Raw genomic sequence first — 25,314 nt, 5'->3', positions numbered from 1 at the left:
CTGAGAAAATGTGTGGAGTGGGCTGTTTACCAGCCCGCAAACCAGTGCAAAATCCATAGCACCCGTTTGACCTCCTCATCCCAATGCTATGTAATAAAACGCCAACAATGCTCCAGGCAACCAGGAGGATCCCCCCGCCAGCAATTCTTGCCCTTCCAGTTCCATTAAGAATGCAATCCAGCCCACCATGCTATGAACTCCCCAACCATCCACAATCCCGCTTGTCTTCCTCCAAGCAAAAATCAGCGATATTCCCTTACCACACGAGGGCCTCTCTCCAAAAACACCACCTCCTCATCGTCCCTTCCCGATATCTGCGCCTGCGAGGCGCCCCCGGGATGAGCATAGTACCTCTCAGCCGGCTGCTGGGGCTGCGGCTGTGGGTGCGCCTGCGTGCCGCCAGCACCACCGGCGGGGAACTCCCTCCTAGCAATTTGGTCACCCGGCATGACACTGTATGCCCTGCCCGGCGGCGGGGGCGGCATGATCGCGTCTCTCCTCGCGTCCTGTTGTTGATAGTAGGCGCCAGAGCCAGCGGCACCGGGCACAGTACTCGAGGCGTACTCGGGGGGAATCTCATAACGAACGGGGGCATCCGAAGCTGGGCGGACACTAGCAGAGCGGAGCGGAGCGTGGGCAACGGGCGGATACTCGCGGGCCGGTACCGGTGATTCATAGGCAACCGGTACGACGTAGCGGCTCTCGACTGGGCGGGTACTGGCCGGACGGCGGTAATATTCCCTAGGCGCCATCGAGGGTGGGTGCTCGTCCAGGAAAGCCGGGACACGTTCATAGCCCGAAGGAGCAGCATCGTAGCGGATGGACTCCATGGGTGGCCGGACGCTCGACGGCCGGGAAATGTACTCTCTTGTGGGCTCCGTCCGATATTCAACGGGCGGAGGCGGCATGGCGCCGCTAGCTACGGCAGATTCCCGGTACGAATACTCAGGCTGCGTGACAACCCGCCTCGGTGCTGTGTAAACAGGAGATGTGGGATGGTAGAGCAATGTATCGTCATCTAACGGTTCAGGTCGGTGTGAGACCGCGCGCGGGGGAACAGCCCGTTCATAAGCCCCTCTGGGCTCAGCCACGACCTCTTCTCGAACGACGGTGGCTGGGCGGATCGGCTCAAGATACTCACGGCCGAAGGCGTCGACGATGATGCGGCGAGGCGCAGCCCTCGGTGGAGGCATGGCGACAGATGGGCGCTCGTAAGCTACCGGCGATTGCGAGCGGTCGGGGTGCGCGGGAGGACGGACACTCATCCTTGACGAGGCGCGAACATCGCGGTAGTAAGTAGCCCCGTCATCATACAGACTCTCTACGACGCGGGGCGCAGGTCGCACGGTACGTACTTCTCTAGAGACATACTGCGCTGGCTCTGGGCCTGCAGCTGGGTACCCGCTCTGCGGCGGCGGCGCTCTGTAGTCATCGTAATAAATCCTCTCGTATCTCGGAGAAGTGATGACCAAGGGTTCCTCCCCATGGTGGGGGCGATACTCATCAGCCCTTTCGTAGCCTACAACCCGCTCTTGCCTGACAACTCGAGGCTGGTAGCGCGCATCGTAGCTTTCCTCAGCCGGCACGGGCTGTTCGTACCTGGGCTCATCATCTTGAATTTCCACCGGTTGCTGCTGCGAGTGTCGCTGGCGCTTGTTCGGGCGGGCATACTGAGGAGTCAGCGGCGAAGGGGAACGCGGCTCTGGCTTGATATAAGGAGAGGCTGCCGCTGTGTCCGCCGCGAGCCGGTCTGCCTTTCTCTTCTTCTTCTTGCCCTTCTTCTTGTCCGCATTCTTGCTACTATGGGGCGAGCTCTCTGGGCTTGATCCGTTGGAGGTTTGCTTCCGTAACGCCGCGACTTGCGCGGGGGCGGCTTGGGGCCCGCTGGGGAGCTCAGAGGAGCCAAGATGCGCCTCCCTGGCTATGGCTTGTGGCATAACATGATGCGTAGGTTGGGGAGCAAGTGGGGAGAGGTCATGGCTCCGAACCAAAGTAGGCTCTCGCACCGCAGCTTGGTTGTTGTGTCGGTCATTTACCCTCGCAAAATCTTGTACGCCGCCAGGATGCCCGGCCGCCGAGATCTCATTGCGCATCGCAGCCGGTGCTGAAGGCACTTGCGATGGCTGCGACGTTGTAGACCCACCGGGAATCGATAGGCCGGGGAGAATTTGGCCGCTTGCTAAAAAGCTTTGAGCCGATCCGGTTACAGCAGCGACGGGCTGAATCTGTGGGACGACGGGACCGAGATCAAGTGCGGGCTCATAAGGGGACTCTTCTCGCATCTCTTCGTCTTCGGATTCGTTGGGGAGTCGGGAGGCCATGTTCGACTCGGGGGTATCGTGGCGGCTGGAGTAAAAGGTGTCATCGTCGGCCGACTCGTTCGACGCTGTGGCATTAGCGGCTGGTGTGTCGTCAGTAGACTGGGCTAGGGGAGTCGCGAGAACTAGCGACATAGCCTTGGCCATGATGTCGGCAACGTCAAGTTCAGCCAGTTGGTCTGACGCCTTGGTCGCGCCACGGCGCTGCTCGACCTGTTCCCTCAGACTGCGCTCCACGCGCTGTCGCTGCAGTTGAATCTCGGCTTTGACCAGATCGTCAGACTTTTCTAGAAGCACTGGATTGATTTCAGGCTTTCCGGGCCCGGATGCTTGAACGCTCGAAGACAGTATACCAAGGCCGGGGACACCCGGAGGTGTGTTTCCCTGAGCCCGCAGCTGGTTTGTTTGCTGAGACCGAGCATTGCCATTGCCAATTACAGCGCGTTTCGCGGTGGCAGGCTGTGAAGCTGTCGGGGATGCCGCGGATGTAGAAGTCGGCGCAGGCGTGAGAGATGCCTTCTGGGCGGTCTTCCCTGGAAGATGGGCTAGTTTGATGCGAGGGTGCTGGCCGCTGATAATCTCGTCGCGGAACTGCAACAGTTTGTTGTATTCGCGAATATCACGTAGCTCATCAGGCGTGAACGACCCGATCGGAGGGTCTCCCGGGGGCGCCGCAGTGTGAACCGCCTCTCCGGGTCTTGCGATCACGCCGCCCGCCGATGCCCCGGTCATGGCGGAGTGTGTGCTTCGGACCAAGATTTAGCGTGCAACCACGGCGCGTCTCGAATCGGCGACTCAGCGCGTCAATAAATCATCAAATACAAAAAGAAAAAGGTAAAGCCGCAAATCCCAAGTCAGAACAACTCCCATCTGATTTTGATGTTGAAAATTTAAGGTGGATGTTACCGTGTTTATTCTTTCTTGCGGATCGCTGGGAAGTCGTTGCTCTTGGGGGTTGAGGAAATGGCAGCTGGGACAGGGATCGCAGAGGGTTTGAAAAGTTGTGTTTGAGCATGTGCACGGACCATCGCATCCCAGAACCTCCAAAGTTCACATGCAGGTCGGGAAGTGGAATGGCAGGTGGGGGCTTTCACAACGTTACTTCCAGTTAACTACCGGCCTGAGTCAACTTTCCCTCCCTCGACTTATAAATCCAACTTCGAGCGTGGGCTGGGAATTCCACTGAAGGCTCGAATAAAAAAAAAACACACCGGATTTTCTTGGTATATAAGGGGCGGCGGCCGAGTGACACTGCTGTGCCATTCAGTCAGTGTCAGACAACAGTGTTTCACATACAAACAACATCAACAGAAACCCCGTGGACGCTAACAAGCGTTGCTCTTTGCCGGTCAAAAACAAACCTTCGTTATATATTTTTCATCTCTAGGGTCAGGCAAGACTTAAGCCGGAGCCGGAACACGCTTTATCTTATTTCTTCACCATCCCCGTATCCATTTGTATGTACAATATGGCTCAAATACACCCACCATCTGAGAAGGAGTCCACTGCCAATGGGACGACGCCCAGAAAAGTCTTCTTCTTGTGAGTGCCTCAAAGTCATAAATAACAAAATGCCATGCCAATTTCTAATTTTTCTTTCCTAGTGACATTGATAATTGCTTGTATCCCAAGAGTGAGCCCACTTCAAAGCCCAGGCCCCTTCCCTTCCACTATTAAGATGGGATGCTAACAACAGCTAGGCGCTAAGGTCCATGATCTTATGGCTGACCTTATCGACCAATACTTTGTCGCCCACCTCTCGCTCCCCTGGGACGATGCTGTGCGGTTGCATAAGGAGTACTACCAAAACTACGGCCTAGCCATCGAAGGGCTGGTACGACATCACCAGATTGACCCTCTAGAGTACAACGCCAAGGTGGATGATGCGCTCCCTCTCGATGGTGTTATCAAGCCCCGGCCAGAACTCAAACGGCTGCTCGCCGACATTGACCGGAGCAAGGTCAAACTGTGGCTCTTCACCAACGCCTACGTCAACCACGCAAAGCGGGTCGTCCGCCTCCTCGAGATTGAGGAGTATTTCGAGGGAATCACCTACTGCGACTACAGCGAGGTGCCGCTGACCTGCAAGCCGCACCCTGATATGTACAAGAAGGCAATGCGGCATGCGGGTGTCGAGAAATATGAGGACTGCTTCTTCGTTGGTAAGATGTGCCCGGGATGACTCCTATGCGAACGATGGGGTGGGTACGGCTAACACGGTGTTTCAAAAGACGACTCATACCAAAACTGCAAAAAGGCGCAGGATCTCGGCTGGACCGTAGCACACCTTGTTGAAGAGGACGTCAAGCCTCCCAAGACTCAGGCTTCCAAGTTCCAGATTCGTCACCTTGAGGAACTGCGGAGAGTATTCCCGGAGGTCTTTACGAAGGCCCCTACCCCGAATGAGGGTTGAGAAGATAGAGATTAGAGATGCTGTGCGAGACCTAATTGCGTTGGGTGTTATAGAAAGGTGATGGATAGTTGGATAGCGGAGCAGGGATTTGGATTCAAACGCACAGCATGCATGATAGAGTTAGGATCACACAGAAGCGGCCACATATTTGGTCTAAGTTTGCACAACCGGGTTTATGGAAGCACGCCAAACCCCATAAAAAGGAAAAGGAAAAAAAGACACTATCACCTCATGATATCCCCGAAATAAATCCTCTTGAAAGAAAAATGATGATAGAAATGCCAAGAATAATTCCCCCAACGCCATGCTAAACGACGACCAGGCGTTCCATTGCCTTAACTACCCCACCAAGCAAACCCCTCATGGCCGCTGCACACTCTTCAACAACGCATCCAACTGCCCAAACACCTCGTCCCGCTCGCGTGTCGCCTCCTGGCGCTGCGCCTCGAGTCCCGCAATCTCTTCCTCCAGCGCGCCGATAATCCGCAGTTGGTCGCGCTCGCTGTTTTGCAGACCCGGCAGCTCCGACACTAGGTACTCGATGCGCTGTGCTTGTACGATGATGTCACGGGCAATCTCGGCTTGGCCGTCTTTGAAGGTCTGCGGGTCGAGGGGTTGGACTGTGAGAGAGGGGTGGGAGGTTAGAGGGGCTGTTGTTTTTGAGGGGAAGCGGGAAAGGGGAAGGGGAAGCGCACCTTCTTTAGGGGCGTCCGCTTTTAGATCAGGGACCTTGTCGTTGGCGTTGAATGTTTTGAGATCGTGGTGGGTGTCGTTATAGTAGAGACCGGCGATGAACATGGTGCAGAGCTGCGATGGGTAGAAGCATGGTTAGCGGGGCGGAACCCGGTTTGAGAATTTGTGGTGGGAGAGGAGGGCAGCTTACCAAGTCCATTGACTCCTGGAGCTGGGTAAGGATGTCCATCATCTCAATTTCCAATGGGTAGCAGTATTGAGAAGCTTGAGCGTTTGCTGGTGTAGGGAAAGGAACGTCAGAGAGCAAGGAGAGCACTGCTTGATTGACGTTGTTTAACGCGGCGCTCCACCAGCTCCGGCCGGCAAATTATGGGGAGCACCTTGTCGGACGAGATCTGGCCAATCAGATCAGCCGGTACTTTGAAAGGGACCGAACCCGGCAGGCATTTCGGAAGTTTTGACGTCGGGCAAAACCATCCCGAGATCTAACTCTCCAAAGACAAAGAAAGTTGTTTTCAGCATGCGCGTCTCTCTCCTTCGCAAAGTGCCTGCTCCTAGTTCAGGTTTATTACATAGAACTCGCTCTAGCGTCTCCGGGGGCTTTCACCGGCGGATCGTCGAATCTTTCCACGGACAAACCGACCAAAAACCGCCAAGTTCTTCGGCCGCCCAAAACACTTCATCAGCAGAAACGCCCCAGCAAAAACCAACATTCCAACCACAACAACAACAACAACAACCCCTAATCTACCCCAGCGCCCCATCTCCCCATCATACCTCCCTCACCACCTTCCTCGCCTACGCCACACGCACCGGCCTTGACCAGTCCTCCACCGTCTACGTCGGCACCCACTTCGAGTACACCACCGCCGCGGCCCTCTCCCCCTACGGCTTCTCCCTACGCCGCGTCGGCGGCAGTTCCGATGGCGGCATCGATCTCCTAGGCGTCTGGACTCTGCCACGTCCCGCAGCTACCCGTAGCCGGACTGCCATTTTGACCACCCCGCTGCGGGTCCTCGCGCAGTGCAAGGCTATCCAACAGCCTGGGCCGCACCTGATACGGGAGTTGGAAGGGGCTTTTGCGAGTGCGCCGGCAGGGTGGCGGGGCACGAATGGCGGGGTGATTGGGGCACTAGTGGCGGAACGGCTGGCGACGAAAGGGATTCGGGAAGCGTTAGCGCGGAGTAGGTGGCCGATGGTGTTTGTGGCATGTTCGCGGGCGGGGTACGTGGAGCAGTTGATGTGGAATCGGAGGGCGGAGGACGAAGGGTTAGAGGGGTATGGTGTGGGTATGAAGTATAACGCTTCGGGTGATGCGAGAGAGTTAGTGTTAACGTGGAAGGGAAGGAATTTACCGTTGGGGCCGAAGGAGACGAAGGGGTGAAGAACACGGGATATCTGCAGATTTTCTCGCCAAGTGTATGCATTGGGAGCTGTGATCGTAAAGTTGGTAAGTTAGTATGGTGCCCTACTGCTTGGTTGACAACTGACATGACATCTAGCCCATTCACATTTAACATTTATTTGCCAACCTATCTTAGGGTCCTCGCCGATGGTAGACCCCAGAGGCCCCCGCTCCTTCCCAAGAGGGGTATAATGGCTCCATTAGCTTTGTTGTCATCTACGACGGTCATCGATAGGGGGAGAGCAACACCTAAAAGCTCGCGCACATACGAACAGGAACCCTTAAGCATAGGTTAGCATCCACGTCCAGTTGTAGACGTATCGGCAGATGATCATCAGTACCAATACTAACCCCCCTCCCCAGCCATTATCTTTGACAGTGTAATATCCAAACGGTGAATACCCAAAATGATATCAATCATCCCATATCGCTTTCCTTGCCTTCTCTCTTTCTTCCTCTTCCAACCTCTCTCGTTCCTTCTCCTCCGCCCGCCGCTTCTTCTCCTTCTCCCGCACCGCCCGATCATACGCCTTTTGCTCATCCGTCATCCTGGGCGCCCGCATCCCTAGCGCACTAGCAATCATGCGCCGGGCTACAGCATCCGTTTTTTCGGGCCGCTTCGACGGCGGCGCATTAATGCTGTTGGTGTCCACGGCACCGTCAAAGGGCGGGATGGTGAAGCCGGCTGGTCCAGATAGGGTGGCCGGGGGAGAAAATGCTCGGGTTTTGGTGGCGTTGGCCACGGGGGACATGGGTGTTGGTGGGGGAGCTGACGTCCCTGCGTGGGCAGTGGTAGTGGTGGATGAAGAGGCTATGGGTGTGGTGTCTTCGGCGCCTGAAGCCTCCTCGTCATCCTCGTCGACTTCATCTTCCCAGCTGTCTGCGACGGGACTGGCATTTTTCTTTTTTGGAGCCTTGGCTTTGAATTGGCTAGTTGGTGTGAGCTCGGCGGTTTTGAGCGAGAGCTTGGCTAGGCCGGAGGAGACCTCGTCGTTTGCTTTCGAGGACATGGTGGAGCCGATGATGTGGATAGTCCGGCCGAGACAACGAAATGGAATCCGATGAGGAGGGTGGAATGGGACGAATAGAAGCATATGGCCTCTCAATAAATCGGACCAATGCTTGGTTGGGCCCGATTTAGGATGTGAGTTGAACAGCGCCGTTGCCAAGCGTTGATGGTGAGACGAGGGTTGAGCGAAGGATCAATGATTGTAATGAGGGAGAGGAAACAAAGAAGGTTTGAAATCGGTCAGGAATGGAACACTTTTATAAGAAGGTATCTGGGCGCAAAATCTCACTCAATAGAACCGTAAGCGACACAGTTGTGGCATGTTAGGTTCAAAGAGAATTCTATCCGAAAGCATATGCAATTTACAGCCCAAACCTTTCAAAGATATCTCCAAATTCTAGGCCTTGATGACGGGCTGGGTGTGAGTGAATGCGGGGGTGGGGCATCAGGCCCCTGTGGAGATCGTTATCGCTTGCCCAACAGCGCAGCAACGAGGCGCTCTGAGTGAGGCTGAAAATTTTCCTCCCCCCTCAACTGTGGCTAACCAGTGTGCCAAGAACTCGTGCTAGCGCGCCAAGCCTGCAGCTGTTTGCCAGCAGCTTCCATCGGCCGAAATCCACCATCGCATTATTCAGACATCACCGGCATGGATCCCGGCCTTCCCAGCCGTTCACACGTTCTTGGAACTGCTTTTGAATCCCCCACCCATCACGGTTCTAGGCAGCCTCGGGATTGCGCATTTTAATTTGTACACTATTTACTTCCTTCTTCCTGTATTTTCTCCAACTTGGCTGCATTTAGACTCCTTCCACCCCCACTCCCGGCCGTCGTGTGTCGCAGACCGAGCTAAGACCGCTTGGAACGGGGCGGCATTCCCATCGATCCTCACGTTTAGAAGTGCGCTCCTGAGCTTTTTCTCCCTCGCCGCCCACTATGCTGTCCCGGCAGCGCGCCCTCCGGCTATCCGCACCAGCAAGCTACCTTTTCTCAACCTCATCACGACGACTAAGCACGTGCGCGGTCCCTGCATCATTACAGCAACGACGAAATGGTGCATACCGGCTGCAGGGCTCTTTGAGGAGCGGCTGGCCGTCTTCTTCTGCAGCCTTCTCGACACACCCTGCTCTCGGGAAGAAGAAGGAAACGGGATTCTTCGACGGAGCTACGGAGCCCCTCTCAGAAGAAGAGAAGAAAGCGAATCTACAAAAAGCTGAAGCAGAGGAGGCGGAGGCTGCGAAGGCCAAGTCCTCCACTTCCGATGCGTCGGCCAGTAGCAAAGAGGGGAGCGGGAAGAACACACCAGAGTCGGATGGGAAGGGGAGCACCGCCGGCGGAGCTTCCTCCGGCTCATCGGGGGATGATTCGGGATCGAGTAGCGGCAAGCGGGGCCGGAAGAGCGACAAGGCCCTTACGAAACCCGTTGTGCCAGAAATTTACCCCCAGGTTCTCGCCATCCCTATTGCGAAACGGCCGCTATTCCCTGGGTTCTACAAGGCCATTACTATCAAGGATCCCAACGTCGCTGCTGCAATAACCGAGATGTTCAAGCGGGGACAACCATATGTTGGAGCCTTTTTATTCAAGGATGAGAATGCGGACGACGACGTCATCCGAAACCCGGACGATGTTTACGACGTTGGTGTTTTTGCCCAGGTCACCAGCGTGTTCCCCATGAACGCGCAAGGCGGCGAGGACGGTGGCCTCACTGCCATCTTGTATCCCCACAGGAGGATCCGGCTGTCATCCTTAATCCCACCAGGTGGCTCCAACGCTGTGAAAGTCGCCGAGACGCCCGTTCCGGAACCGATCCCTGCGGCTCCGCCCAAAGCGACGGAAGAGGCGGACCAGCAAAAGGGAGACGTGGTGGCAAGCTTCGAGGAGAGTGCTGTGGAACAAAAGCCTGCGGCACCAAAGAAGACGTACGAAGTGACCTCTTTCCTGAAGAAGTTCCCTGTCAGCATCGCCAATGTCGATAACCTTACGGAGGAGCCTCACGACCCCAAAAGCCCAGTCGTTCGGGCTGTCACCAACGAGATCGTTAATGTCTTCAAGGAGGTCGCCAGCATGAACAGCTTGTTCAGGGACCAGATCTCGACGTTCTCCATTAGTCAATCGGCGGGCAATGTCGTTTCTGAGCCTGCTAAGCTCGCGGATTTCGCTGCCGCGGTCTCCGCTGGCGAGCCGGCTGAGCTTCAGGAAGTCCTAGAGAGTTTGAATGTCGAGGACAGGATGCACAAGGCCTTGTTGGTGCTTAAGAAGGAGCTAGCCAATGCACAGCTCCAGTCCAAGATCACTAAGGACGTGGAGAACAAGATCACCAAGCGCCAGCGCGAATACTGGTTGACGGAGCAAATGAAGGGTATTCGCCGCGAGCTCGGCATTGAGTCTGACGGCAAGGACAAGCTGGTTGAGAAATTCAAGGAGAAGGCCGACAAGTTGGCGATGCCCGAGGCGGTCCGTAAGGTCTTTGATGAGGAGCTTAATAAGCTTGCCCACCTTGAGCCGGCTGCATCCGAGTTCAATGTAACTCGAAACTACTTGGACTGGCTCACGCAGATCCCCTGGGGCTTAAAGAGTGCCGAGAACTTCAACATTCAAAACGCCATGAAGGTGCTGGACGAGGACCATTACGGCTTGAAGGATGTCAAGGACCGCATTCTTGAGTTTATTGCTGTTGGCAAGCTGCGCGGTACGGTCGAGGGCAAGATTCTCTGCTTTGTTGGCCCGCCCGGCGTGGGAAAAACGAGTATCGGCAAGTCGATTGCTCGCGCCCTCAACCGCGAGTACTACCGATTCAGCGTCGGTGGTCTCACCGATGTGGCAGAGATTAAGGGACACAGGAGGACGTACGTCGGCGCTTTGCCTGGCCGTGTCATCCAGGCGTTAAAGAAGTGCAAGACCGAGAACCCCCTGGTTTTGATCGATGAAATCGACAAGATTGGGCGTGGGTACCAGGGTGATCCCTCCTCGGCGTTGCTTGAGCTCCTTGATCCTGAGCAGAACAGCTCTTTCCTCGATCACTACCTAGATGTTCCTGTCGACCTTTCGAGGGTACTCTTCGTCTGCACGGCCAACATGACCGATACCATCCCGCGCCCCCTCCTCGACCGTATGGAGGTCATCCGACTCTCTGGATACGTCTCCGACGAGAAAATGGCCATCGCCGAGCGATACCTGGCGCCACAGGCCCAAGAATTGGCCGGTCTCAAGGAGGTAGATGTGCAGCTCGCTAAGACTGCCATTGAGGAGCTTATCAAGTCGTACTGTCGGGAGTCTGGAGTACGAAACCTCAAGAAGCAGATTGAGAAGGTTTACCGCAAATCCGCGTTGAAGATCGTCCAGGACCTTGGAGAAGAGGCGCTACCCGAAGACAAGGCGTTGACCGACGAGGGTAAGGCGGCCTTGGAAGAGTCGGAGAAGGAAAGCAAGGCGCAGGAGCCTAGCAAGGAAGCGGGTGAGAAGGAGGCTACCGAGAAACCTAGGGTACCGCTTAAGGTCCCCGAGAACGTTCACGTTGTTATTGATAAGGACAACCTCAAGGACTACGTCGGTCCCCCGATCTTCACATCCGATAGGCTCTACGATGTCACTCCGCCGGGTGTCACTATGGGTCTGGCCTGGACTCAGCTCGGCGGTGCTGCTATGTACGTTGAGGCCATCCTCCAGGCAGCGCTGAGGCCCTCGAGCCGGCCATCACTCGAGATCACAGGCAACCTCAAAACCGTGATGAAGGAGTCCTCCACCATCGCGTACTCCTTCGTCAAGTCTCTCATGGCGCGCGAATTCCCCGAGAACCACTTCCTAGAGAAGGCCAAGATCCACGTGCATGTGCCTGAGGGTGCCGTGCAGAAAGACGGGCCTTCAGCGGGTATCACCATGGCGACTTCGCTCCTGTCGCTTGCCCTCGACACCCCCGTCGACCCAACCGTCGCCATGACTGGTGAACTAACCCTCACGGGTAAAGTGCTCCGCATCGGTGGACTGCGCGAGAAGACGGTGGCGGCGCGCCGCGCGGGCTGCAAGATGATTGTGTTCCCGCAGGACAACATGTCTGACTGGCTGGAGCTTCCTGAGGTTAGTCTTTTAGCGGTTTCCTCTTTTCTCTCTTCCTGCATCATCCCCTGTTATCCCCACCTTACTACACCCCCCACTCCCGATCCTATCGGCAACTGCGCATACTAACAAAATACTTTTCTCCCCGCTTTTGCAGAACATCAAAGAAGGCATTGAAGGCCGCCCAGCAAGTTGGTATTCGGAGGTGTTTGACCTGATTTTCCCGGAATTGGACCGGGAGAAGGCCAACAAGTGTAAAATCTGTGGTAACAAGGAGGATAAGAGCAACAGCAAGGACAAGGAGGGCAGCTCCGAGGACGACAAGAGCGATTAGAGAACGACATCCTTTCCTCCGTTGCTGTGCCGTTGTTGCGAGCTTGGGGCTGGGAAGGTGGAAAACGACAGACGAAGCTGAAGGCGAGCCACTCAGATGTGCAGGCTGGGTCTTCTTTTCGCTTTGGCCCGCGCCAATGGCGGTGCAGCCGAAACCCGTTATGATTCTCGCTTCTGCTTGTGAGAACCAGCTCGTAAAGGGGAGAGGTTGACTTTGGATGGGTCCAACGGATGGGTCGAAGGCATTCGGGCCGGTGGGCTTGACTCTGCCTGCAATACCGACACGACACAACTTGCCGAGCGTTGATTTACCGTGCGTCCGGCCACGGCCAGGGCCAGGCGGACGAATAAATAGAAACACAGATGGATCGGAGAGCCACGGATCCACAGTGCTGGATCTTTGTCTGGAAAGGAAAGAATCGGGTATGTAACTAACTGGCGAGAAAGCCAATGTGGGATACCTAGGAGCGAATCAAGGAGGTGATATTGCGGCTACGAGAATCTCAAAGGGGGAGAAACGGAGGGCAGGGGATAGGAAAGGGGTATGCATATATTTGCCCAGCGTGTTCTTCCACACAAACTGGAACGTGGATGGGCGGAATCTTTCCCACTTGATAGACATCTAGCCGAGGTCTAACGACTTGTGCATAACACAGGGCAATGAAACAAATCTTCACTCTACCATTCTACAGCGTGTTATTTCTATTCGGCTGTGAAAGTGTGGACAGTTTGCGTCGCCTGTTCCTAGGTGATGCCAAGGTAAAGAAGGTGTTGTCTCATGCCGAGGACATTCACGAGATGGAAATTGGGGGAAGGGAGGGGGAACGAATGGAAGAAAGAATCATGCACAGCCTGGCCATGATAGCCATTACCCAGAGCCCTCGCGTCATGTTCATATATTGGCCCCGGCCGAGAAGGTCGGGTTGAGCTTCATATCTCTTTTCTCGTGCGGGGCAAACATGAAGTGTAAATCACAGCACAATCAGCCTGGTGTGGTTGGGTTACAGTTGCAATTTGATATCGGCCAACACTGCGTTGTTCTCGACAGATCGGTGACGTCCAACTCAGAACCAACTCCAACCCTCCCCCAAAAGAGTTTTCCATGTCAGCGGGAATGATTGGGCGAGGTCCCTCCTCTGCTGTGCGGCTCGTGATGACGAGGACCTGCCGTACGAGGAAGCATCTTGGCGATTCCCGCGTCTTACACCGCCACCCCCATTTCCAGCTGTACGCGGGGCTTGAACCATGGGCGAAGCCGGGTTGGGCTACGCGGCATGGTATGTTAGAGTGTCAGATGGAGTTCATGACCCTGAGGTGGTCCTTCGGGTGAGAGACCTGGGGTAGGGAATTCTCTAGTACACCATTCCGGCGGCGAGGGGACGGAGTGGGACTACGAAAGGTGACGAGATTCGGGGCCTGCGTCTGGTTCCTAGCGTCGGCTTTCCAGATTCGAAAACGATTGGTGATGATGGGCGTGATTCTCAGGTCAAGCACGTACATACATATCTGCGATCGATCTGAGACACGTCTCCAATAGGAAGCGGTTGGGAAACTTGTCAGCACTCAAGAAACAGCTCACCGTTGATGACATCGATCCCTCGTGTCTTCTACCAATCCCAATCTGACATGCCCGCGTCTTCCCTGGCAGCATTCGGAACGTGACGGATGAACAGAGGACGCAACTGTAAATTCAATGAGCAAAAGACATTGGATATGGGCAGCTGCTGCATGCAGCCCTGCTTCCTTGACGTGCCGGGCGCATCTAGCTCCCTGCGGGAGCGAGTGCGAAGGATTGGTCGAGGGGTTGCTGAGGGTTGTTTTTGGGCAGCAATGCTGTGGAAGGCGACGGACCAACCCTCGGGCGCGGGGCTGCTGCAAAAGACAGAATGGGATAACTCCCATGTACCTATCTCACCAGTACAACCGGGGAATCCTAAGGTGCCGTGCCTTCGGAATTTTCGTTAGGGTACACAGTAATGCCGTTCCGGAGACATGGCAATGGGAAGGTTTGTGTACTTATCCTCTCTCTGTGCGAGCCGCTTCGCCCTGTAAGAGTGAAGCCAAACTTACACTTCCAATTACCTCGATGCGGAGTCGATGGCTTACTTTACATAACCATAAGGGTCCCAGTTCTCATCAATTGCCCTGGGCGAGAAAAGTAAAGTCCTGGACCTGGGCCGGGCAACGGCGGCGCTGCCGTTCCCGCTTCTGTGTGTTGGTCGGTTCCAGTGCCCATTGGCTCAGAAGATAGAGAGGCAAAAGAAGACAAGGAACCCATTACCACGGGTTGGGATACTTTTGGCGGTGCGGCTCAGCTTCCGGCCCCGGTCTCGATCTGTATCCGGGCCGCCTGTTACGCGCGACGGCACCGTTAACAGCGGCTGACTGGGAGCTCCGTGGCCCCCCAGCCGTCTTTGTTACTGATCATAGTTTTTAGAAGGATGGATGAGGTGGTTCAAACTCGTCTATCCGATCCGTTTCAGGCTCACACGAGCTTAGGGCCTATCTCATGTGAACTTGGGCAAGAGAGATCGGATAAGAGACTGCAAAGGAAGTCGCGAGGGGAAAGGGAACAGCAACAGTGACAAGAACCCTCTTTCCCTAAAGGGGAACAATGACCCCACGTGCCCTTAAACACCCCCGGCCGACCCCCACCATTTGCAGTCAAGCTCGGTGTTTTCGCCCTCTCTTGGCTTTTCTCCCCGCCCGAAATGGAAGACAACCGCCAAAGCCGGGCAGTCTCCCAGCGGCCTTGGGAAGCCGTTTCCAGCTCCCAAGAGACCTCACCTGTGGGCCCTTGGACTTCCCTCAACAAATCCTCCGCTCACCAGACTAAGGTGATGTTTTGCCGCGGCCTTGAAAGACATGACGCAAATCATCATGCACAAAATGTCAAAATGTCGGGGGAAGCTCGAGTGCTGACCTTCGAAGAAGGCCTGGCAGGCGTTGCCAGAGCCTCCATGATATCGTCGGGAGCTGGAAGAGGGGAGCAACCCTGCGGCCGTCTTGGGGTTGGTGCGGACATGGTCACGAACCTCTCTGCCCATCAACGCTGTTACACGTGTTGCACCCCACCAACCCTCCAGCAAATCGCCCCCCTGTCATCCGCCTTGCCCCACAGTTCAGTGGTCGTTGCTGAACATCGCACCCCGCCTTCTTTCCGTCGTCCCTCACAGCCCCTCGAGAATCCTCAACCCGACCCCGACCCCTTCTCCTTCCTCGTGCAGCATGCAGAAAGAGAGAAACACAAAACAGCAGGGCTGGTCGCGGGGGAGACCAATCCGAAGCGACTGCAACGATGCATGCAGCTGACGAGCCGGATGAGAGAGCTAGAGTTGCGCCGGACCCGCGACAAGAAGCAATTGGCGACAGCGGACAGTGGAAAGGCCCGTCATCGTTTTAGTCTTGGTTGTCCTGAGTGTTTTGACCGTTGCGCTGGATCAATCGAAAACAATCCATCCATCCATCCATATCCGTCCATCCCACCTCGCTTCGAGCCGTTCTTACTTTCTTGTCCCACCCGGGGGTCATCACACCCTCCTGGCCTGCTTTGCTGCTCGCTGTTGCTTCGCTGTTAGCCGCCGTCATCCCGCCCAATTTCTGACTTTATTCCATCATCCCCTCCGCCGAGACCACCAGAAACCCGACCCAACACTTCTTGCAGATGGTTTCGCCCTGTTGAAGCAGCCAGCTTACACCTGTTCCCACCCTCCTCAACCTCCCCCACCCCCCCCCCCCTTTCGCCTCATCTTCTGCGATGCTTCGGTGGTGCAACAACGGGCTGCAAAAGCTTTGAACCGGCAGTTGATCTCTAGAAAGGGCGACCCGACCACGAGGCTCGCCTGCAACTGCGTGCGGCCCACCGAACCGGCCTGGCTGTTGCTCTCGGTCAGCCTGTTCTGCTGGGTGAGGCTCATTCACAAGCCGCATTTCCTGGAGGGACTTGGGACTTGGGAAGCCTTTCTGGTCAGCCCTCTCTCCTCCATTCACGGCTACATAACATAATTATGCACACGCCTGTCCCCGCTTGATGGACCTCCAGCAAACTACCCCCCAGTGTACTTTCAGCTCCGCTCGTTTGCTCCTGCTCCTCTCAGGTACCACTTGCGTAGCAGAGGCAGCTAGTTAGCTCTTCAGCAAGGTCGGCCAAGAGGAGGAAGAAGACAAGTGAACGACACACCTATGACGGACACGTTGATTCTGGAAGACCCCCTATTAGATCGCTCTCGCAGTTGAGCTTGCTCACGACCGTCCGCCACGGATCGGCACCGGCGCCCCAGAGCGCCGCCTCGAGACCAGGCTTGATGGCTCAACCCTACACAGAGCTCGCCGCTCAACCGCCAGATCCATTATCAAGCTCGAACGGCCAAGTGTCACAAAGCCGCTGGCGTAGGTTCTTTGCGGCAGTCGGGAAGGATAACGGGGCCGATGGGTCATCGCTGGCCCAAAATAGCCAAAACCTGGAGCAACAACAGCCGCAGCAGCAACCGCAGCAGTCGGGACAACACGACGACGACGACGGGAAAGACGATGACAGCAAAACCGGTATTATTCAACGTGTCTCCCGCAAGGTCGTCCCCGGACTTCCCCGCACGCAAACGTTCAAACGCCAGCGTTCCGAGGTACGGAGCCGACTCGAAGCGGTGCTCCCGAGCGCCGCAGAGCGAAGAGCTGTCTCGGTGGACAGGCGCTTGCAGGACAACGCCGCGGCTCTGAACAACAGTGATCCGCGGGCCAGCGCGCCGGACTTCATCCACCATTTCCTGAGCAGCCCGCCCTCGCCTAGATATCCCATGAGCCCCCTGGAAGACCTCGGTCACGACGACTTTACCATGGATAGGGATTCTGTCACCGACCGCTTTACTCACGAGTCCGATGGCCCCTCGAAGCAAGAGATCCAGTCTATGACCAATTCGCAGTACGACGCCCTAATCGAGGGTGAGCTGGAGCGCAAATGGATCCTCAACCTGTCCATGCACTTCCGTGACAAGTCTAAGCGCGAGAAGTTCTTTGTGACTTTCCGTCAGCACGCGCATCATTGGCGACGGGTCACTGTCTCCCTCGACTATCGCGATGCTCCCAAGGACTCCCTCGAAGCTGAGCTATCGGGGCCTCTCCTGCAGCGGGACAAGAGCGAGAAGATCTACATGGCTATTCGGGACAGTCTAGCGGAGATCGACTTCTATGAGACGGTGACAAATCTCAAACTGGAGACAAAGGAAGGGAGGCTACATGTTCATGTCGTCGAAGACGTTAATGTGGGTGGTCTATGCTGGGTATCTCCCAGGTGTGTTGAGCGTACCCTTTGCTGACTAGTTGAAAAGGAAATCATTACCTACCCTCCTGTTCGCATGGTCCAGCATATGGACTGCAGGCGTGTCAAGGAGCGCGAGATCCATTTTGACTCGCACATGTCCGGATTCGTGTACAGGGTTCGTGTTCACGGCCAGCTACTTGTCAAGAAAGAAATCCCAGGCCCAGACACCGTTGACGAATTTCTTTACGAGATCAACGCACTCAACCAGCTGTGCGGGTCCCGACATGTCATACAATTCTACGGCGTAGTTGTCGACGATACAGATGACAACATCACGGGTCTCTTGATTAGCTACGCCTCACAAGGCCCTCTGATCGATGTCATCTTCGACAACCAACCCTCTTTATCCTGGCCAAGACGGGAGAGGTGGGCTCGCCAAATTGTCAGTGGGCTGTCTGAAATCCACGAAGCTGGATTTGTCCAGGGCGACTTTACCTTATCCAACATAGTCATCGACGGAAACGATAACGCAAAAATTATCGACATCAACCGTCGCGGGTGCCCTATTGGTTGGGAGCCGCCGGAAGTAACGCCACTCGTCGAAAGTAACCAGCGAATCTCCATGTATATTGGCGTCAAGTCGGACCTTTACCAACTTGGCATGGTCCTCTGGGCGTTGGCTATGCAGAGGGATGAGCCGGATGCAGCCGGCCGTCCTCTGACCATCCCAACGGATGTCCCGGTACCAGCGTGGTACCGGGAAGTTGTGGGCATTTGTTTAAATCCCGATCCCAAGGAGCGGCTCCAGGCTGGCAAACTACTCGCGTGGTTCCCAGAGTTAGACGACACGATGCAGAACGGCGGTCCAGCCGCCGAATTGACGTTGTCGCTGACACGCCGGGATAATCCCCGTCCCGAATACCTATCTCCGCCTGGTGTGCCGCGGATCAGGACAGTCCGCCCACCCGACGATTGGACGTACATGGGCTGGGGTAACCACCACCCTGCTGCCGAAGAGCCGTTTTACTACTCAAGCCGCGGCCGATCTCCCCCGTCCCCGATGCCCAGCAATCACGGCGACTACGATTCGGGACGGTTTCCACCCCGAATGTATGCCTGGTCCGCCGATGGCTACAACCGTATGCCGGCCGTACCCTCTGTTAGCGATGTCCTGCTGAAAGGCTCCAGAGGCGGCTCCGAGGCCGGTTATGGGGAAGATGAGGGGGGTCACGGGGAAACATACGCCGATGCGCCGTATCGGTTCCGAGGGGCTGCCGCTGCGGCAGACGTAAGCGGGGACGACGAATCGTATGTGAGCCGAGGGCGATCACGGCCGAGGAGGAGGGTCACAGCAGCAACATATGACGACCAAAGTTCGGTCCAAGCGTCGACCTGGGGGATGATGTCGGACCATTGGCAAAGCACAGCAGACGGCAAGGGGGGTCAGCATAACACTGGACGGGCTTCGCAGGCTGATAGCGGCAAGGATTTCACCACCGAAAGGGCAAGCACGCCTCGAGAGTACCGCAGTTACGATGGTGAGAGTCGGGAGCGATCTGTGTCCCGCGGCAGGAGAAGGAGGTCTACGATTGAGTCCGTATCGGGGATGGGGGCACGACAGGCGAAGGCTATGGCCTCAGTGGCGACGATGACCACCGAACAATCAGCCCATGCTCCTTCCTTCGGTACCAGCAATACCTTCAATCACACCGACTCCCAAACCGACGATACGGAAGACGAGGGCGAGGACATGGACAGAGATGAAGACAAGACCATGCACATCCCGGCGAAAACGTCCCGTGGACAAGCAAGCGCTAAAGAAACAACAGCCCTGGTTTCGTCGACACCTACGCCAGCAACGATGGCCGCGGTAGCATCGCAGCAAGGAACAACGCCACAGCAAACTAACTCCAACAGTATGACCACCACCACAACACTCCCTCCCCCTCCTGTGGTGCCTACGACTGCTCTCTCGCAACCCCGCCGCTCCTCCGACGAAGACCTCAAGGGCGTTGGGTCCGCGTACGATCCAGACACTCTCGGCCCACATATTACCGGTAATAATCGTAATAGTATCGGCAACTACCACCAGCGCCATTGCCAGAAGAACTCGAGCTACAACGAGAACAAACAACGACAGCACGCGGATACCGACCTGGACATGGTCATGGAAATGGATATCGACAGAGACTTGGATTTAAACTCGGATTTGGATTTGGACTCGGATTTGGCTTCGGAGTTGGATCAGGAATTGAAGGCGCTTGGGTCGGATATGGATTTGGATTTGGGCTTGGGTTTGAAGGAGGATTTTGGAAAGGGGTTAGGTAAGGGTAAGGGTAAGGGAAGGGATACGAAAGTGGCTGCGTAAAGGGAGCGGGGCTTGGGTTTGGGAGGTTTGCGTCGTTCTGTTAATTTTGCACATGCCATGGCTTTTTTCCTTTCTTTTTTCATTATTCATATATATATCGTTCTCGGTTCGCTGTCTGTTTTGTTCGTTGCCTTGATTTTATTGTCACACTCAAACCTTCTGTTTTTCAAGTTCGCTTTTACCATTATTGACCGGTACTACACGCCACATAGTCATCTTCCGAACCTGGTTTCTTCTCATTATAGTTTCATGATTTCCATTTCGGTTCTGGGGTTCGCGACTATATTAGCGGGGGAGGGGCGCAAGCGCTACGGGCGGGCCGAGTGTTAAGGGTGATTAGGACACGGGAATGGGTCTGGGCGGCGGTATTCTTGATGATTTACGATGTGATGTGTCGAATGTCGGTTTAGTTACAGCTGACGTCGTAGTGAAACTATATGACTATTTGCCACGGATGCAATTGAAATGAGTCCAGGTTTATTGTGTTTGACTCGGTGTCGGGCGGTAGGCCACAACATTTAAGAGCCATATGGTATGTAGTGACTACGTCTTGAAAGCCGCGCAGTCTGGATCATTGCGGGAAAAGCAGGGTATTACAGGTAAGCATTTCAACAAAAATAAGGTCCGAGCAACGTTGCCCGTATTGCCCATCAAAGATGTGGAGAATATTTCTTGAGCAGATTAGTACGAATCTCTCAGCGATTTTGTTTTCCTACTGGAAATATCGTTTTTTTTCGACCGGGGAAAAAAGCGAAGAGAAACAATATCAATGTCAAAAGTAAAGGTGTAAAGGTATGATATCAACCTTATGGACCGTGTGGTTCTGTTGAATCCATCGGAGGCAAGCCGAATGTGGCGCCAAACTCCTTCGGGTGTCGTCGGGACCGAAATGCCAAGAACCTACGCCGCGCCGACCAAGTGGGTCATATTCCGGGCCGGAGCCGGTGTGGCGACTCCGGCGCTGGATAACATCGGGTCGGTTCCGCCAAGTCCGTTGATGTCGAAAATGACGAAATACATATAGAGGCCACTTCACTAGCGGCGGCGCGAGAAAATGTATTCATCGATCCCATATATCACATGTTTCCGTGCTGGTATTGGATTGACAATCGCCTGGCTTTTCAACTGGCCGAGGCTCCATGTCTGTCGCCTGTCCCCAAATTGCTGGCGCGGCTTGTGGAACCCACGACAACCGTCTCACAGGGCTGATGCTCTCTTTGACTCCAGCTTCTTGTAGCTTGCGTCTCTGTGGGGTCGAGCTCGTCACCCAGGTTCGTCACGTCTGGACGAACAATCATTGTTGACTTTGCCATTGTGGTGTTGGCCGACCAAGGAGAGGAGATGCCCAATTTGGCGAACCGAAGGAACGGTTGTCTTTCCCCAGTTTCCGGTACTTCGCGAGGGGCCAAATTGGTGAACCGGACTATGTACATGGTACCTCCAGAGACAGGCGAACAACCCGACCGACATCACGAGATGAATTGACATGTGATTATAAAAACGGTTGAAAGAAAGTCGGCGAACCCCCGCAATCCAGCGTTGTCTCCCATTCCCACCATCTTCCAGTGGAAGAATTCGGCGGCTGGACCGATTTTCGTTCCCTTTTTTTATCACGCTTTGAACCTCGAGAATGTGGCCATGTGGGGCGCTGCAGGCCAGATCGCGACTTCCTTGATGCAGGCAGCCAATTAGAACCCGCGCTTTTCAGACGGCCTGCCAAGCCTCACAAGACCTCCCCAACGCTTTCCTCAACAATTTTGGCCGGAGCAACGGCTGGCCTCGTTTGGGTAGGGAGGTGCGTTTCCAGCGCAAAGGCCATGCCGCCACTTCCTTCCCTCGGCTACGACCGAACGGCCGCCGTGACCGTAAGGTGAGAAACTGGTTCGCGTCGAGGCAGAGAGGGTTCATCCCATTGGCGGCAGCCCTGACAAGCCCCCAACGGGTGAAGTGGCAACCAGCTCCCCAGTGATGCAAAGCCCACGGCAGCTCTGACACTCGCCTGTTGACGTTTGCATGTGCGCCCATTTCGTCCAATTGAAGCACCGACCGCTTGTTGAACACTGAAATTTGTTCTTGGATGCAGCACGCGCAAGGGACCTGCGTTCTGGAGAACGGTACCTCAACCGCCCCGCTAAAACGTTGCCCACACCCTTGTGCTTCTGCATTCCCGTATAATACACCTTCCCGCCAGATTACTCCTTCTTCTGCCCTTACTTGATCGGCTTTGTCTTTCGATTTCACATCGAAAAACCGTCCACCGCCCCGCCTCCCACACACCTACCGACCACCCATTCTCCAACTCGAGTGAGCCAGCACCCGAGCCAACACCTTTTCGTATCAACATCGACGCGGCGAACGACTGCTGAACGGCCTTTGCCATCCCCGTTCGCCATGGCGTCGTCTTCCTCGTCTGAGGTGCCGGTCGCCCAAGCCGAGACCTTCCCGGACGGCACCACCGACCATGTTCCCATGCGGAAGAGGACCTATGATCTCCGCAAGCCTCGTGAGTGACCTCGCCAGTTCCATCGTACGCTGCTTGAGAACATGTCTTGCTGACAAGACCGGGTACACAGACATCACAGACCAGCCAATTACCTGGACCAACTGGTGGCAACATGTCAACTGGCTCAACACCTACTTCATCATCGTCGTGCCGGCTATTGGCTTGGTAGCTTCGTACTGGGTCAACCTCCAATATAAGACGGCGATCTTCGCTGTTTTGTATTACTTCTTCTCCGGCCTTGGAATCAGTAAGTTCGCGAAACGGGAGGAAGAGAGTGATCATCAAAAAGTTACTAACAATTGCTCCAGCCGCTGGCTATCATCGTCTTTGGGCCCACTCCAGCTACAAGGCTTCCCTTCCCCTCAAGATCTTCCTCGCTGCCGGTGGCGCCGCGTCCGTTGAGGGCAGTGCCCGTTGGTGGTCAAGCCTCCACCGCTCCCACCATCGCTATACCGATACCGAGAAAGACCCGTACTCTGTTCGCAAGGGTCTCCTATACAGCCATCTGGGATGGATGGTCATGAAGCAGAACCCCCGCCGTATCGGCCGTACCGACATCACCGACTTGAACGACGACGCTGTTGTTGTGTGGCAGCACCGGAACTACCTCAAGTCGGTCATCACGATGGCCCTGGTTGTGCCTACCCTCATCTGCGGTCTCGGATGGGGTGACTTTGCCGGCGGCTTTGTCTATGGCGGTATTCTGAGAATGTACGCATCAAGTTCTGACATTGCGACCCTAAGGGCGTTTTACTAATCGATTTCTAGCTTTTTCGTCCAGCAAGCCACCTTCTGTGTCAACAGCTTGGCCCACTGGCTCGGTGACCAACCCTTCGACGACCGCAACTCACCGAGGGATCACGTCATCACCGCTCTTGTGACCCTTGGCGAAGGTTATCACAAGTACGTACCTCGTGATTTTCGCTGCTACGCTACAGAGATTCAGTTCGCTAACTAGCGTTCCTAGCTTCCACCACGAGTTCCCCAGCGACTTCCGTAACGCGATTGAGTGGTGGCAATACGACCCCACCAAGTGGTTCATTTGGACCATGAAGCAGCTCGGCCTCGCCTACAACCTCAAGACCTTCCCCCAGAACGAGATCGAGAAGGGCCGCGTCCAGCAGCTCCAGAAGAAGCTTGACAAGCAGCGCTCCACCCTTGATTGGGGCGCCCCGCTCGAGAGTCTCCCCGTTGTCAGCTGGGACGACTTCGTTGAGCAGTCCAAGAACGGCAAAGCCTGGATCGCTGTTGCTGGTGTCATCCATGACGTTGGCAACTTTATTGCTGATCACCCCGGTGGCAAGGCTCTCATCTCGTCGGCTATTGGCAAGGACGCCACCGCTGTTTTCAACGGCGGTGTCTACGACCATTCGAACGGCGCCCACAACCTACTCTCCACTATGCGGGTTGGTGTCCTGCGGGGTGGCTGCGAGGTCGAGATTTGGAAGCGTGCCCAGTCCGAGAACAAAGACGTCAACGCTATCACCGACTCTTCTGGCCAACGCATCGTTCGTGCCGGCGACCAAATCACCCGTGTCGGGCGACCCATCGCTACTGCCGATGCCGCCTAGTGCTAAGGGCTATTTGGGGGGAAAAGCGATAACGCTGGATTCGAGACCCCTTTAATGCTAACCCGCTAGTGGGGAGAAGGTTAGAGACGTCGGTTATCGAACGGGTTTTGTAGACACTGCGGCCACACGCGCCGAAAAAAAGAAAAAGTACCTTATCTGCTTTTTGGGGTTCTTTTTAGGCGTTATGAGAATTGGGGAAACGGTTTGGGTTTGGTTCATGGCGCGGGCATTGGCATGGCTATAAGCATTAACGAGACCTGAAATGTGAAAGACAAAAAATGATCTTATATATCCTCCTCTTTGTGCAAATTGTTGCGTTCCTTGCCGTACGTTTCGCATTTTCTCAAGATATTAATGTTGGCGTCCCAATGGTGGTTGTCCCAGCCGATAAGACAAACAGGTTATTCAGCCTCATATTCTTCGAAGGCTCACTCTTCAAGGGTCAGGATATTAGTGTAGTGCACGGCATCTGTGTACAATCCAACATCACTCTATAAAGGGCGGTATGGTAATTCTAACCTAAGGGGTAGAAAAATCTGTAGGCTCAGTATGAAGGAGTGATGAGGACGAATAGAGTTTTGTATCCCCTACGCACACAATTTGTAACAGCTGACGAGTGACGATTGGATCAAAAAACGTATTTGCTATAGGTACGTGCATGGTGTGCCTATTTATGTATTCGTGGAAGTATATATGCACGCAGGAGTAATCGATGATGGAGTGCGTGGTGCGTGATGACGAGCAAGCTGCACCGCGATGATGCGGTACGAGGGTAAGGTTAGAAAGGACTGGGAAGTGGTAGTGACGCTGATCAGGGTCTGTATAATTTATGTTAATTGCGGAATACCCGAGACAAGGACTTGAATGAGAGAGAGGCTTTAGTTGTGCGGGTTGTTTTTGAATATATGTTTGGTATGCCTGTGGTTCTGTTAACCTGTACCCCTTTTTCGGACTTGTTACCTTGGACGCAGTAACACCAAGATGAACTTCTCAAAGCAGCAACCGTGACAATGACGCTGTAAAACGGCGGTTCGGAAACTATGATCTAATGAATCAATGCTGGGATTGTATGTATGTCTCTGTAGAAAATAACTGAAGAGAAAAAAAACGCAATAATGATGTTTGTTGGTTCTTGTCGCAAATAAATCCCCGTCTGTAGCAGAACCCCATTATTACCAGCCTAACTCCAGCCATGGTCTCAATCCCTAGAATATCTAGAGAGAGCTGGCTCATGAGGGTAGATGCACTCAGGCGTGCCCCCAAAGGAAATGGTGGCAAGATCGTTGGGAAATGGAAGACCGAAATAATGTCGGACCACCAACGCATCCACCATGCATACCCCATCTACCGCCTGAAAATAGAAAGAAAGAAGGAAATAATAACGACTAGAT

At 55.0% G+C, this 25,314-nt stretch overlaps 8 protein-coding genes across 8 annotated transcripts; 5 read left to right on the top strand and 3 right to left on the bottom strand.

The window, feature by feature from the left end:
• Positions 1-242: 242 nt before the first annotated feature.
• On the bottom strand, positions 243-3,050 carry C8A04DRAFT_26351 (uncharacterized protein; the record flags this gene model as incomplete). The annotated part of the gene is made up of 1 exon (XM_062779904.1): positions 243-3,050. The coding sequence occupies one exon, from the start codon at positions 3,048-3,050 to the stop codon at positions 243-245; it is 2,808 nt and encodes a 935-aa protein (XP_062639241.1).
• Positions 3,051-3,786: 736 nt separating this feature from the next.
• C8A04DRAFT_10310 (Haloacid dehalogenase-like hydrolase-domain-containing protein) lies at positions 3,787-4,731 on the top strand (the record flags this gene model as incomplete). Its single annotated transcript, XM_062776533.1, has 4 exons — positions 3,787-3,860; positions 3,923-3,951; positions 4,019-4,480; positions 4,550-4,731. 4 exons carry the CDS (start codon positions 3,787-3,789, stop codon positions 4,729-4,731), a joined length of 747 nt encoding a protein of 248 aa, XP_062639240.1.
• Positions 4,732-5,091: 360 nt separating this feature from the next.
• Positions 5,092-5,656, bottom strand: C8A04DRAFT_10304 (mediator complex, subunit Med21; the record flags this gene model as incomplete). Its single annotated transcript, XM_062776531.1, has 3 exons — positions 5,092-5,351; positions 5,427-5,538; positions 5,615-5,656. The coding sequence occupies 3 exons, from the start codon at positions 5,654-5,656 to the stop codon at positions 5,092-5,094; spliced, it is 414 nt and encodes a 137-aa protein (XP_062639239.1).
• Positions 5,657-5,944: 288 nt separating this feature from the next.
• On the top strand, positions 5,945-6,808 carry C8A04DRAFT_10300 (uncharacterized protein; the record flags this gene model as incomplete). The annotated part of the gene is made up of 1 exon (XM_062776528.1): positions 5,945-6,808. The coding sequence occupies one exon, from the start codon at positions 5,945-5,947 to the stop codon at positions 6,806-6,808; it is 864 nt and encodes a 287-aa protein (XP_062639238.1).
• A 434-nt stretch (positions 6,809-7,242) lies between these two features.
• Positions 7,243-7,839, bottom strand: C8A04DRAFT_26347 (uncharacterized protein; the record flags this gene model as incomplete). The annotated part of the gene is made up of 1 exon (XM_062779903.1): positions 7,243-7,839. One exon carries the CDS (start codon positions 7,837-7,839, stop codon positions 7,243-7,245), a length of 597 nt encoding a protein of 198 aa, XP_062639237.1.
• Positions 7,840-8,771: 932 nt separating this feature from the next.
• On the top strand, positions 8,772-12,225 carry C8A04DRAFT_10218 (Lon protease C-terminal proteolytic domain-containing protein; the record flags this gene model as incomplete). The annotated part of the gene is made up of 2 exons (XM_062776504.1): positions 8,772-11,912; positions 12,049-12,225. 2 exons carry the CDS (start codon positions 8,772-8,774, stop codon positions 12,223-12,225), a joined length of 3,318 nt encoding a protein of 1,105 aa, XP_062639236.1.
• A 4,303-nt stretch (positions 12,226-16,528) lies between these two features.
• C8A04DRAFT_26345 (uncharacterized protein) lies at positions 16,529-19,849 on the top strand (the record flags this gene model as incomplete). Its single annotated transcript, XM_062779902.1, has 2 exons — positions 16,529-17,482; positions 17,549-19,849. 2 exons carry the CDS (start codon positions 16,529-16,531, stop codon positions 19,847-19,849), a joined length of 3,255 nt encoding a protein of 1,084 aa, XP_062639235.1.
• Positions 19,850-22,240: 2,391 nt separating this feature from the next.
• On the top strand, positions 22,241-23,923 carry C8A04DRAFT_35426 (acyl-CoA desaturase; the record flags this gene model as incomplete). Its single annotated transcript, XM_062783168.1, has 5 exons — positions 22,241-22,352; positions 22,423-22,599; positions 22,661-23,063; positions 23,121-23,255; positions 23,320-23,923. 5 exons carry the CDS (start codon positions 22,241-22,243, stop codon positions 23,921-23,923), a joined length of 1,431 nt encoding a protein of 476 aa, XP_062639234.1.
• Between the last annotated feature and the right edge of the window lie 1,391 nt (positions 23,924-25,314).

Source organism: Dichotomopilus funicola, assembly GCF_033296635.1.
Source record: "Dichotomopilus funicola strain CBS 141.50 unplaced genomic scaffold C8A04scaffold_12, whole genome shotgun sequence".
Taxonomy (NCBI): domain Eukaryota; kingdom Fungi; phylum Ascomycota; class Sordariomycetes; order Sordariales; family Chaetomiaceae; genus Dichotomopilus; species Dichotomopilus funicola.
This window is presented reverse-complemented; position numbering and strand designations above follow the sequence as displayed.